The sequence below is a fragment of the Pterocles gutturalis genome, unplaced genomic scaffold (assembly GCF_000699245.1).
Source record: "Pterocles gutturalis isolate BGI_N339 unplaced genomic scaffold, ASM69924v1 scaffold31634, whole genome shotgun sequence".
Lineage (NCBI taxonomy): Eukaryota > Metazoa > Chordata > Aves > Pterocliformes > Pteroclidae > Pterocles > Pterocles gutturalis.
The window spans coordinates 2688-16260 of record NW_010134222.1 but is presented as its reverse complement, the minus strand read 5'-3'; the positions used below and the strand labels follow the sequence as shown (position 1 = coordinate 16260).

Sequence of the window (13573 nt, the reverse complement as noted above, 5' to 3'; positions counted from 1 at the left end):
TCTTTTTCTGAGTTATTTCAGAACATTTTAGGGCAACAGTGCTGGAAATACTTTAAACCTTTGCACACCGATAAATCAAGGAGATCTGATCCCTCTAATGCAGATGCAATGAAAAAAAAGTATTGCAATGCTTGTATAAAAAGCATATCCATCTGCAAACAGTTTTCTAGAGATAATGACCTTGTAGCTAATTTCCACATTTTACATGACTCCACCCCTTTGTCCCTTCTGCAGGTTGGCTAACACATTACGAGACACCAATGGGTGGCAACACATGTTCTGAAAAGAAAATATTTAAGTATGAAGCATGTACTATTGGAAATTGACAGTTAAGTTAAAACAGCAGACAGCACTGGGCAGGGATAATGACGCTTTGGTAATCTTATGGACACTGGTTTTCAGGGGCCTTTACAAGATCTCAGAACTATATCCAGAACTCACTCTTTAAGCTCTATACACTGGGGAGGATTTTAAAAAGGTTCCCAAAAGCACACAGTGATTTAATATACTACACCACCTTGCATTGACCCAAACCTTTGAGGAAACATGACTGATACATTTTTATTATCTCAGTTTGGTAAAATTACGTCTTTATTAATTTTATAATGCTATTATGTCACAATAATAGCAAGGCAACCTCAACTTCTTTAGGTGACTGTTATCAAAGACAACCATCTTCTTTCTAAGTAAAATCGGTCTTTTTCTTATACAACTATACTGAAATTGTCTAATATTTTGTCTTTAAACTTTATTTTTAACAAAGTATCCCACTGCATCACCACCACAGATCCCAAAGTCTTCTAGGTTTTAAGCAGAACTTTTTTCCTTCAAGCTTTGTGGGTGGTTGGATTGCCACTGAGGTTAATTCCAGTTAAAACAGATGATTAATTCATCTTCCTACTACAGTGTGAGCTCACAGCAGACACTGTCTGTAATGTAAAACAGGATAAATACCAAAGCAAACCAAGAAACAAATTACTTTGCCTGTCACATGCTCCTGTAGCACCCAGCGTAGAGATGTAAAAAACCCTCTTCACAATTATTTTTCACTTTTTAGAAAGCCCAACCTCTGATTACTGCTATGAGTACCTGGCCAACTTGCTATGCAAAGAGGTATATGCAATTATTACTCCAACGTAGATTAACGTTCCCACAAGTTATTCAGAAGCATAAAATTATGCTCCTAAGAGTAAGTAAAAATAAGGTGAAAACAGGCTGCTGAACTACCTTCATATTCAAGTTAGTTTAAGCATTTTTACACTCAGCTAGTCATTAATGTATCAGGTGTCCATCCTTACTTTCAATATCAGATCCCAAGATTCATTCATTCATTTGTATTTAAAATCTTGCTATCTGTGTCACGGCTAAGGACCGAGCAGCAACCGAGTGCCATGTAGTTGCTCCTTTCCCCCACTTCCCCTTCCTGGGAAGGTGGGGAAAGAATAAAAAAAAAGCTGGAACCTCATGAGTTGAGGTAATGACAGATTTTAATAATACAACACAAGAAAAAGAGAAGATAATAGCTACAAACAGGAAACAAACACAAAATGGAAAGACCTCACCTCACAAAAACTGCAAACCAAAACCCCACCCCTCTCCCGGCTAGCTTCCTCTTATATCCTGGTCATGACTTCAGTATGGTATCGAATATTCCTTTGGCTATGCCCACCTCCCAGCTTCTGTGAAAATTAAACCTACCCCAGCTGAACCCAGGACACTGTCCACTACAAAAATCAAATACTTGGTGGTAATTTAGTGCTCTTATAGACTTCTCATCCACTCTAGTGAGATTTGACTCTTCACTCTTCAAAGACAGGATAGAACTACTGTACCTCTTTCACAGTACTTCCTGTACACTGGCCTCTACTTCCCCGTTCCAACTGTGTCAGACCTTTTGTATCATCTGCAGCAGCCTCTCTCTGATAACCTCCTTCCTCTCTGGTATTAAGGGCACTTCCTTCTCATACGCAGATTTAACTCTCTCGAAACTCAGCTCCCTGGGCTTCAAAGTGTCCTCTCTTATGGTCACAGCAAACTGAGATGAGCAGAGCCTTGCCCATTTTTGAGTGGATACCAAGTGCAAGCAAATATGCATGTTTCATCTCAGGAAGAGGCATACCGAAGAACAGCAAGTGCTCCACCACTTAATACAGAGCTATTCTGCCCTTCTCTACCAGACAATAGTTCTTGAGTTAGAGAAGTTCCCCTACTTCAGTAACAGATCAGAGAAGGTGGAGAACGCACTGCGACAAGCCACAATTTGTGTGTCCATTTCTTCACTGCCCTGGAAACTCAAGCGGTACCATCCTGGTGCATTTCTTATGCATGTTTCTTAAAAGCTCTGCAAACATTTCAGTGTATTAACTGCAAAAATCCCTGCCTTTCAGAGATTCTGCAATTATGCAGTTAATATTATAAAAAAGACACAAGATCATTTATTGCTTAACTGAAAATATTTCACATACACACACACACACTTAACTGACCTTGGAGGGATTGAATGGCATCCCTAAATATGAAGAGCCTCTGAATCCACAGCGATTCAAGTTTGATCCTGGAAAAGGTAAAAAAATAAAGACTCGAGTAACTTGCTTTGCTGAAACACTCATTATAAACCATAATTCTCTAGTCAAAATCAAGACCTGTTAGTTCAACGCTATTTACAGTGTTACTAGAATTTTCATGTGTCTTTCAGTATGTTCCTAACCTCAGTTTGTTATCACTCTGGTTAACTAAAAAAACAAACCAAAGAAAACCACAAGCAAACTTGATCCTGCTGTAATGACAAACCAACAGAGTTTTTTTATTTAGTGGAAATACAGTGTTCATATCAGCACAGAATTGTCTTCCATGCCCACCAAAAAGAAAATAAAAAATTAGAGATTTCTTCCCTAGAAAAGAGTGCCCAGAGTTTACAGATTTTTTTTTCTCTCTGGATCCCTGCTTGGTAATACTATCTGCTCCCAAGCACAATTGTTTGAAGATACATTGCAACATGCGCAAGCATGAACTAGTTCTAAACTAACACCAACCTAACTCAATACTGTCACAGTGAAACAGTTAAAATCATGTGAAAGACAAATCTTACATTGGAGCCATTCTTCTCTCACGCAAAACGCAGGTACAAGAACTTGTAGCTATCAAACGTTTCTGTTAGTGATTCAGTATAACTTCTTTTAAATGTGTCACAATACCTGAGCATGCAGTACACAGAAGTGTGGACCACACACTGTCTAGAGCTAAGTAATTCTCTCCCTTTGGTTTTATTTTTTTCAGCTCTTCAGCCTTTAATCTAAAAATCCTCATGAAGATTAGGGAAAACTGCACCAGACTAACCAAACAAGCATAGTTATAAAGCTGAAAGTCCGCAAAGAAATCACAGTGCAATGTGGTACACCAGTTCTGGTGTCATTTATCAGCACATGCGCTTCTAATTTTAAATACATTCTGCTTGTACACAATATTTAAACTAGAACCTTTTATCAGTCTAAGTACTTCAAAGTGGCTAAAATATGGAAGTTAATCTACCAGACAAGTCTCTGGAATTAATTTATATGGAGTGAACTATTATTTAACAGAAAAAAAACCCTGACCCGCAATTCTCCACTTAGTCCACCTTTCAATCAAAAGTACTTTCAAATGATTCTACAGGTGTAACAAAGGTCATTTCAGCCTGCACTAAGAACTGGTATGCTATAGGCATATCCACAAAGAGAAAACAAAAATAATATCTCTACTTGTAGACAAAAAAACCTGCATAACTTATATTTCATTATAATCTAAATCTCAGTAGAGGACGTTTCGGTGTTAGATGCTGGAGTCAAAGACTTGCATTTCATGTTGCAACAGGTTCTGGAAAGCACAGTAAATATTCGTTTTAAGGACTTATCTTAAGGCCTGAAGACACTGCCCAAAAAGCATCACAATTTGTGAAAATGACACAACATGAATGAATCAGTAAGAAGAGAACTAGAATTCCTACTTCTTAAATATCAGATTTCCTAAGTGACATTGTGCAAAAATCACTATTCACTTGGCTCATTTACAGTAAAAATGAATCTGTGTCTTAAGTGCTCAAGCAAACTACAAAATTCACTTTGAAACAGCATTAATGTGGAAACCCTTCATCTAGAAAAGTTGCTAGCCTACCGGCACACAGCTATTCTGCCCTGCTGCAAATGAAAATGTGCTACAGTTAGGACAGCTCTGCAGTCAAAGAGAACTCAGTTGTCAGTGGGTATATGTAAGGATTCATCCCAGAAAGACCGATCCCCATCACTGGCCTTTTAGACTATAGTTTATAATTCATTATCAAGGTAGAAATGGGAATGTGAAACTCAAATGCAGTGTGCTATTCATGGGTCACCTTGGCGTCGGACCTGACAACTACTAAGAAAAAGAGAGATTAAAAATACAGTACAGGAATGAAATCAAGATCTGTCATTCCCTTTAGCTGTTCAATTTTTTGGTCATATTTAAAAAAATTTCTTGCACTCTTGAACTGCTACCAAGTAAAAATCAGCACTGGTAATTTTAAAATGCTGGATTTTTAACTGTATTGCTACCATTGATTAAAAATCTATTCTGATGCGCTATGTCAGCGACATTTTGATCGCCAGTCCTTGATTCTACACACTGGCTCCTAGGCAAAACAGAAGAACAACACGGCTCTTCAATGCCCTTACTACTGCATAATCTTTAAAGGGTACTTTATCCCCACCTCCAAGCAAAACCAACTTTGTCATTAATGTGCATGCAAAAGATGCTTCCTATACCTCCAGCATTACAAGTGAATTGCTGAATTTCAGTTACAATTCTTTAATTAAAAACCAGAATGCTGAGCTGATAAAGGAAGTGTTAAAACAGGAAGTGAGAACAGCTCATTTCTAACCAGATGACTTTGGCACATTGACATCATGTCTCAAACTTTTTTTTTAGCTTTTTGTGAACATAAAAGTTCAAAAGCAAATGAGAACCAAAGGGGAATGAGGGAAAAACCACTGTCTTCAGCTTATGCACATCACCTTATCTGAAGTTAGCTCTACTATTTTATTGCAAAGTACTTGTACTTCTTGTGTAATAACTTTGTAGTGCTAATCAGACTCTTCCCTAACCTTCCTGAACCATAAACAGCCTGTCAGAATCAGAAACAGCAAAAGAATTTAAACATAACCTAATTAAAAGGATACAATCATAGTTTATGTCTCTTGCAAAAAGTCGCTGGAGTGATCAGCTCAGCTCCAGCACAGTTCGCTGAAGCACCAAGTGTAACTTCAGTTATAATATGCTACCACCTAGTGTTCACCTTCAGAGTTAAGCATATCTAACCACATTCTGAAAGAGCTTACGACAAAGCAAAAACTAACAAATGTTTCATCAATCGCTGCATGAGTATTGCAAGCTCAACAAAACACACCTGGAAAAACTTTTCACATCTGACAACACAACGGCAGAAAATTGACCCTTTTCCCAAACCAAAAGACTCCATGCTTAAATCAAGAGCTGAGACTTTCCCATAAAAAAAAGGAAGTCACTTATGTGTCTGTAGGCCAGAAAGTACTTAAGACATGTAACAGAGCTTCAACTGATGATCACAGATGCCTTATCCTGGGAGCTCTTTTGTTAAAGATGGGACATTTTTGTTATCAATCTTTTATGATTTGTTCTGCATGGGAAGATTGGTAACTTCCAACACTACTTCTTCCCATTCAGGTTACTTATGCATTCCTATGGTTCCAAGGCTTTTCTCATTTAGCCAAGTACAGAAGCAACCATACACACACCACTAAAATCTTAATATATAAAAAAATAATCACAACTTTAACATGGGCTGACACAGTGAGCACACCCAGATAAAAGTAAGCACAAGCAATTCTTACTGAACTAGAGCTAAAAAATTATTCTTACAACTCAAAGCACCAGAATATGTCATAAAATGCAAAGCTGCATTCTCTAAAACAGAAGTCAATTATCCATCCAGATAAATACTTCAAATACAACTATTAAAGAAGGTTATGTTGGAGGAAAATTTGTATTTCTGTTCAAGAAATTCATGATCAGAAAGCTCAAACGTAACAATGATCTCAAAAACAGTCAAAATTTTATCCATTTTTCTTCAGTACAAATAAACAAGTAAAGAAGAAATCAGCGTTATTACAAAACTGAATTTAGACTTTGGCAGAATAAATTTTTAGGTCCCTGATGTAGTGTAATGGTTTTTAGTCTGCTATGCATGCATCCTGGGGGTTCAGGAATATCTCAGTTTTCCTTTTGGTGCCTCTTCTTAGTAGAGCAAAGCCACTGAAGCATCCAGCTGTCAAAAAGGACAATCTTGTTCCCTCTCCCTTACTGAGCTGGCACTAGCACTCCCAACCAACACATCTCACCAACACAACACAAAGCTAACCTTCTGCTAGATAAATAAATGTATGCTTTTCTTCCACTTCCACCAGCTAAACCAGCTCTCAAGCAGGGTCAAGCAAGTGCCAGTGTTGTTATGGGGGAGGATGGTGAATGAATAAAGTCAAGGAGTGTGCCTCTACTGTCTGTCTGTAATTAGACTGCTTGAGTACAGAGCTCTGGATTCCACAGTTTTTCAAAAGTGCTGAACTGTTTTTAAGCATGACCTGCAAGAAACTAGGATACATCTTTCTTGCATTGCTAAGAGTTGCACTTTAAGATAGAATAAATTTGAAATTCTGCCTAGGAGGTGGTTTATGAGAGGAAAAACAGTACTGCTCTGACATGAGAAGAATCTTAAGAAAAGCACTTGAAATAGGGTCTTCTGTCAACTCTTTTCAATTTCACTAACACTCTTAAAAGTATACCTTAGTCTAAATACATATAATTTCTGATAAGGCTTGTAAAAGACCACCACCCCCCTCAAAACGAAAAAAAAAAAAAAAAATGTTTTTTTTCAAAGATTTCAGCTTCTTCCTGAAAGGAAACCAGCATGGTCTTCTGCAGTGAACACACAAACAAAACAAACATAGGTATTAGCCATGCACCTAAATAGAGCATTTACTAAAAGTGAAGAAAAAGTAACAATGGTCATAATCTATGTAATATAAAGCCAAACTATTTTTCAAGAGTTTCAGAAGGCAGGAGCCCTTCAAATAAGCAGAAGACAGCAGTGAAACCAAGCACTCAGCTAAGAATGACAAGTTTCTGTGTGAAGGTCAGTTTGTATGTATGGCATGCCACTCCCTCCTAATTTGCATTGGTATTGAGTCAGTCTCTAAAGCACTTGAGCTGAAATTATGGTAGCAAAAGCACATTATTTGTTTGAATCACAGTTACAATAAACCCACAGAAGAAAACAGTCTATCCTGACAGACCTTAATCTTTAGCTTCCCTTAGTGCATTTGAGTTAGGCTCACAGGGGATGTATTTGCTTTCTTACTCAGAGAGATCAAGATCTCACCACTTTGCATTCATGAGCTTTAGTTTCACATAAAATTTTCAAGGGCTACAAACCTCTGAATCGAAGGTTTCATTAGTCAACAGACATATCACATACCAGTAAATACAAACATGTCACCTAAAACTCTCACAATACACACATTCTGAGACTCTATCTAAGAAGTATTCTAAACTACAGAATTCAGAATTTTCTACCAGGTTCTGTAACGCCCTGCTGTGGTGGATTGACCCTGCCCAGCAGCGAAGCACCCACACAGCCACCCACTCACTTCCCCCTCCAGTGGGAGGGCAAGAAAACAGAGAGAAGGAGAGAAGAATCGCAGACAGAGACAGTTTGACAGGCAAAGCAAAAGCTGCACACAGAAGCAAAGCAAAGGAGGAATTCATTCACGACTTCCCATCAGCCAGGCAGGTGTTTAGCCACTTCCCAGAAAGCAGGGCCTCAGCACAGGTAAGGGTTACTCAGGAAGACAAATGCCACAACCACAAACATCACTCCTTTTCTCCTATTTTCCTTGAGCTTTTACTGCTGAACATGCTGTCAGACAGTATGGAGCATTCCTCAGGTCAGTCACGGGCAGCTGTCCTGGCTTTGTCCCGCAGCTGGGGAAGAAGGGGTGCAGAAGGGAAAGAAGACAGCCTTGATGCTGTGCAGGCACTGCTCAGCAGTAACTACAACACTGGTGTGTTATCAACACTGTTTTAGTCATAAACTCAAAACCTCAGCAGCATGTGGGCTACTATGGAAAAAATTAATTCTATCCCAGCCACCTACAGACACTGTAACAGCTATTGATAAAAATAAATAGATATTAAGTCTGTAGAGCATCAACTGCTCTGTCCCCATCCACAGGAAAAATGACTGTAAAGTAGCAGCAGTTCTCAAATTAACTGGAATTTGCCATTTTAGGAAGGTGCTTACATAAAAATCAACTGAAGTGCTATGGATATGAAACCTTTGGAGGAGCAACCATAAACAGCAGAGAAACTTATTTTTTGATAAGAATTACAGGAATTATCTTTTTGCCCATTTTAGGAATTCAACCAGTGATGCAATCAAAAATAAAGAACCCAGATTCTGTAAAAATACATTCCAATTAAAATGTAAGTTTTAAATAGGTTTTCAGTCCCACAGACAAAAGTAACGAATCAAGTCCAATACAGTTACTTAAGGCCAGATTATTGGTATGCATGATTTCAGAAACTACATAATAAAACAGTGTTACAATATACATGTTTGAAAAATCAATTCTCCCTGGAAAGAGGATCTATCAGCACTCCCGTCAAAGAAGATGCAACAGAATGTTTCTTTAAAAGCAGAGTATCGATTCTTTTTCTCACCTGGAAAGATCCTGATGTATAAAGTAGAAACTTCTCCTTAAGTAGAGATGCACAACCATTTTGAAACCCAAAGCTTCACTGCTAAAGCCTACCAGAGTTTAGCTACTCCTTCAAACAGGCCAAAAGAGGGAGTCAGAGCTCTACTGTTGGGAGGCTGACAATTAACAAATATTGCACACACCCTGGATTGAAAACACAAAGTCTATACATTTTACTGCAAGAGGACATTATAGGAGGGTATATATTGCCTTCTGAACATTTAGTCACCCAGTAGCCAACTTGCTGCTGTTGGTATCATTTACATTTTGCATCACCTGTTGTCCATTAGATGAAGTAAAAATGGAATAAAAATAACGCTTAAGTTTTAGGGGTCAAGTGACCAGGCAGAGTAGTGTTATTGCCAAAAGCAAAACAGAAGAACAGAGTTCTTGTGATGTAACACAAAAATACAGGGCTGGAGGGAAGCTTTTCTCCTGGTAAAAAGGAGAGATTTTTTAAATTAAAAGTATGGAACGCACTGTGAAAAGTGCCCTTTGCAAAACTACAGTCCTCTAATTTTATGATGGGATGATAGAAAAAGAAGGAGCACATCTCAGCTGTGCCCTAGAGTGTTAGCCTCCACATGTGCATGCTGAGATCTATACTGCCCTCCCCTAGAAGGCTCTTGACTATGAGACTATTACAAACATTGGCTAGGTAGAACAAAACCTTACTTGAGAAGTATTGCATACTACCAAAGACAGACAAAAAACACTTATTTTGATCTCTCTTCTTGCAAATTCCACTGTTCTTTCAGAATACACTCCTGAAGACTGGGGTAAAGATCAGAAAGTGAGCAACTTCTGAAAACAAAGCACGTACATCCTGGAATTTTTTTTTTAACTCTAAGGGACAAGAACCTTCTCATGATTAATAATATTGTGGGAGTAATTATGTGATCCAGACCCCTAGTTTCCTATAATCAGTCCTGGAATACAACACAAGAAAAAACAAATCTATTACAGCTAATGCCTGATGTGGACCTGATAGGTTGCAAGTCACCAGAATATGAAAAGGGGTCTTTTTAATTACTGTAAAAATCAAGCATCAGCAATCTTAACTTTCATATGCTTATTTCGTGAAACTGCTTATAGGGAAGAGACCTAATTTGCATCATATAATCAGACCAGATACTGTAAGGAAATGCAGAGTTTTCTTTCTACAACTATCCAACTACAAAGTACACGTTCAAGATTTTACAGACAGGCACCTGGAATTACCTCTCGCCCCAAGACCAGCCTGGAGCTATCCCCACACCAACACTTGACACTGCGAGCACCTCCTGTCATACAGCAGCAGTGCCTTGCCCCCATCTCTCTCCCTTCCACCCCCTCTACTTCTATCAGCAATTCACTTGCGCTGCCACAGAAAAAATTGCCAATACCAACTAGTCCACATCAACAGCACCTCCCTGACTTCTGTCAAGTCACTGGGAAAGAGAAACTTCCTGTGTGCTCCCTCCCCAGCTTGGGGCTTGGATCTGCTATGCACCTTCCGATCTGAGGACAGCTGGGATGCAGCAACAGCATTACTCCTTCTGAAAACCTAAAGTAAATTTAACCTTCACAGATCTAAGGAAAAGATTTTTTCATTGTAAAGCATAATTGTGTTTATCCATTTTGCTTCTTAACCTTACACCTTCCATTTTCCAAAAGCTGTTCCAAATAACCACACCTGTGCTCAGAGCTCCTGGCATAGCTACAATTAGTGGAAGTCACTATAATCACTATTAGACTTTTAATTTTTATATAGCATATACATTTATTTTAGAACCAGGAGAAACATTCCTCTGAGATGCTTCAAGGTGCAGCTTCATTAGTATTCTATACTACCTTATTGTAAAATTAATTTAACAGCTTCACCTTGCATATATAAAAAAAAGATAAACTAACTGCTTCTTCTAGCTTTATTACTTTAGAGGGATCTATTTCTAGGATTTGCTTGACATCACTACCTGAAATTATGAGGACAGCACTTCAGGAAGGTCAGCCTTGTATTTTATAAAAACCAATAGCCATCCAGTATTCCCCAGGTGAAAAGCAAAAGTAAAGATGTTAATATCAATAAAAAAAACTAAAAACTCACTCACTGTCTTCTGTGGGAAGGACCTGCAGGGAATAAATCCATTCTATTATATCATCTTTGTTCACCACATCTAAGGAATCCAACATATCCAGACCAGAGAGTGCGAAAAATGCAATTGTCAACCTAAAAGAAAAAGATAAGACTTACACTTGCCACCATAAACGTCATGGGGAAATTAACAAACGGTTGAAGAAACAGAAATATCTGTGAACTGTCAGCCTTTGACAGTGGTGCAACACGCGGAGCCTAGCTCAGAAAGCATGTGATTTATCTACCGGTCAAAATTACATTTCTCTAAACAAAGCTTTTCATATAAGCCACCCCTCCTTTTATACAGTAGTGATACGCCAGTTCAGATTATTAACCTAAGGGCCTGCTTACCTGAAAAAAAAGGCTACAAAGTAAACTAGGTTATTAACATACAGAGCACTAGTTCTCTGTAATGAGTTCTTACATGAACAATGCCCTAAATATGCTGTAAGTGCAAGGTAACCCTGAACAGCAGTAAGCTGCCTCTCATTGTGTCCCAAACCCAATTTCAGACGCTTAGGTGTCAAACGGCAAGGCTTCCTTCGCAACCAATCAATGCATAAATAGGCCCACAGGATGAATTACCATCTAGAGGTACTTATTTCTTGTCCTTTGGGATAAAGGAGTCTGGATGACTAACTTACTTAAATGTCTAAAACTAAGCACATCAAATCCAAGTATCCAGTATAGGAGTGCAGTAGCTAGCATGATTAATATTTTTCTTGTCCACAGCTTCTCTCCTTACATAAACATGTGCTACCATACCTGTTAACCAACAGCTTTTTTTTTACCTCAAACCGTTGCAGGCATCTAGCTTACAGCATGGCCTCTCAGACAGCTGCATTATTTGCTCCGACAGAGCACCAAAGCAACATCACTGGGTTAGGAACTTGAGATAGCTTGCTGTGAGAGAAAATGTTCACCTAATGGTACCTTGGAAGTTCTCACTCAGATTAAAATTAGCTGGATGTATATCTTGCCACCCACACTTGCATCTGCCTGTGCTTCTTGTAGAAATTCTTGCTCTCTTTCACTAGATAAAATGATGGATTGTGAAACAGCTGCTACACAGGCAGAAACCAGTTTAGCCTGCTAAGGAAAACCAAACATTGATGCCAGCTGTCCTTAGGAGACTGAGTTATAACTTGCTGTTACCTCACAAGCTGGTGAGCCACCTTGGCCATCAGCAGAAGGCACTTCTGAAGACGAGGAGACAGATGCCTCTACAGGTACCCAATGTCTGCACGTGGTTCTGCATCAGAGCCACACACAATAAGACCAATGAAAAAATGGTATGTGAGTCAGCTCAAAACACACCTCCAAAAAAATTACTCTAATTAAAACACAGCAGTCAAAAGATGATGCAGCAGATACTGATCTCAATAAAGTGGCACAACCTCAAAGGGTGACATTCCTACCAGTGGGCTGACCGGCTGCTATAGTCATCATATGGGCATTCACAACCAGAATTTAAGTCAAAAACTTCAGCTTCAAAACTGCTGTCATCTAGGATTACATAGCACAAACAGTGGCCACAACTCAGTTGATGAATGGTAACTTGTTAAGCCGAGGCTACTTGATTTAATACTATCTTTTACTTTGACCCTCAGTTTTTGCGTTGCTTTTCATACCACTCTTACAAACAAAAGGTTTTAATCTATAATCTGCTTGGACATTGAATACAAACATTCCCTCTTCAAAAAATCCCTCCATGCAACTCTAAGGTCCTAAAAGAAAAAAAAAAAAAAAAAGTCAAACACGGAATAGCATACAGCTCCATTACAGCAAGTATTCATGGCAGAAAGAAAGTGTAAATTTACTCTGTAATCATCGGATTCTAAAGTATGTCTCTTTACTACTATTGTTACAAATAAAGTTTTTGAGTAGAGAGCCATAAAAATTATGTTGCACACAAAGGTATTTCAACATGGAACAAAAGTATCCTTCAAACCATCTGATGACTAAGAAATTGTCTTTCATAGTGGAAAACTAACAGACACTTCAAGGCTTACATCAACTTTTGCCACCTGCTAGATCTGTATAACGCAAAATCTGACTCTGGATAATAACCCACTATTTCACGAAAAACCACTACTTTTATAAAAAAACAAGGAATTTACTGTTCGGCTACAGTAAATTATTTGTTTGAAACCTTGTGTGTATTTTCCACTTTTCATAAACTCTAAGTTTGACTATCTTTTACTGAAACTACTCAAGGACCTTTTCACACTACGTTAGCCAGCTAAGCGACTTCCAATGAGGCACAGAAAACATGTCAACCTCAGCACTAGAAACTGCTGCAAACTATGTCCAAAACCACAAGGCTGTACATACAAGACAAACAATAAATCTCACCTACACTTAAAAATACGCATATCAGATAAAAGAATGTAAAAATTGGTTTTACATACAGTTAAATTTCGGTTTTCTTATTTAGAGGGGATTCTCTGTGTTAATACTGCAAATGTGACTAAGGAACAGCCCCTACAGTGCGTTGGAATCCCCATACGATGGGCAAGAACATTTGGCACCACTGGACATAGACAGGTCCTGATACAGGCATCTAGATACTGCATCCTTACTCCATACGCTATCCTGCCTCACAGAAAATGAACAGACATGTTCTAAGACTAACAAATACCACTCTTAGCAGCAC

The 13573-nt window shown here is 38.5% G+C and overlaps 1 protein-coding gene across 1 annotated transcript in view; it reads right to left on the bottom strand.

Annotated features, from left to right (window-relative positions):
* PGGT1B (protein geranylgeranyltransferase type I, beta subunit) overlaps positions 1 to 12423 on the bottom strand; it is a gene marked incomplete at its 5' end in the record, with an annotated part of 33110 nt that extends 20687 nt beyond the window's left edge. Inside the window, 3 exons of the mRNA XM_010081518.1 lie at positions 2487 to 2554; positions 10892 to 11010; positions 12336 to 12423. Coding sequence (XP_010079820.1) covers positions 2487 to 2554; positions 10892 to 11010; positions 12336 to 12423 — 275 coding nt within the window. The remainder of the gene's footprint in view (positions 1 to 2486; positions 2555 to 10891; positions 11011 to 12335) is intronic.
* Positions 12424 to 13573: the final 1150 nt, after the last annotated feature.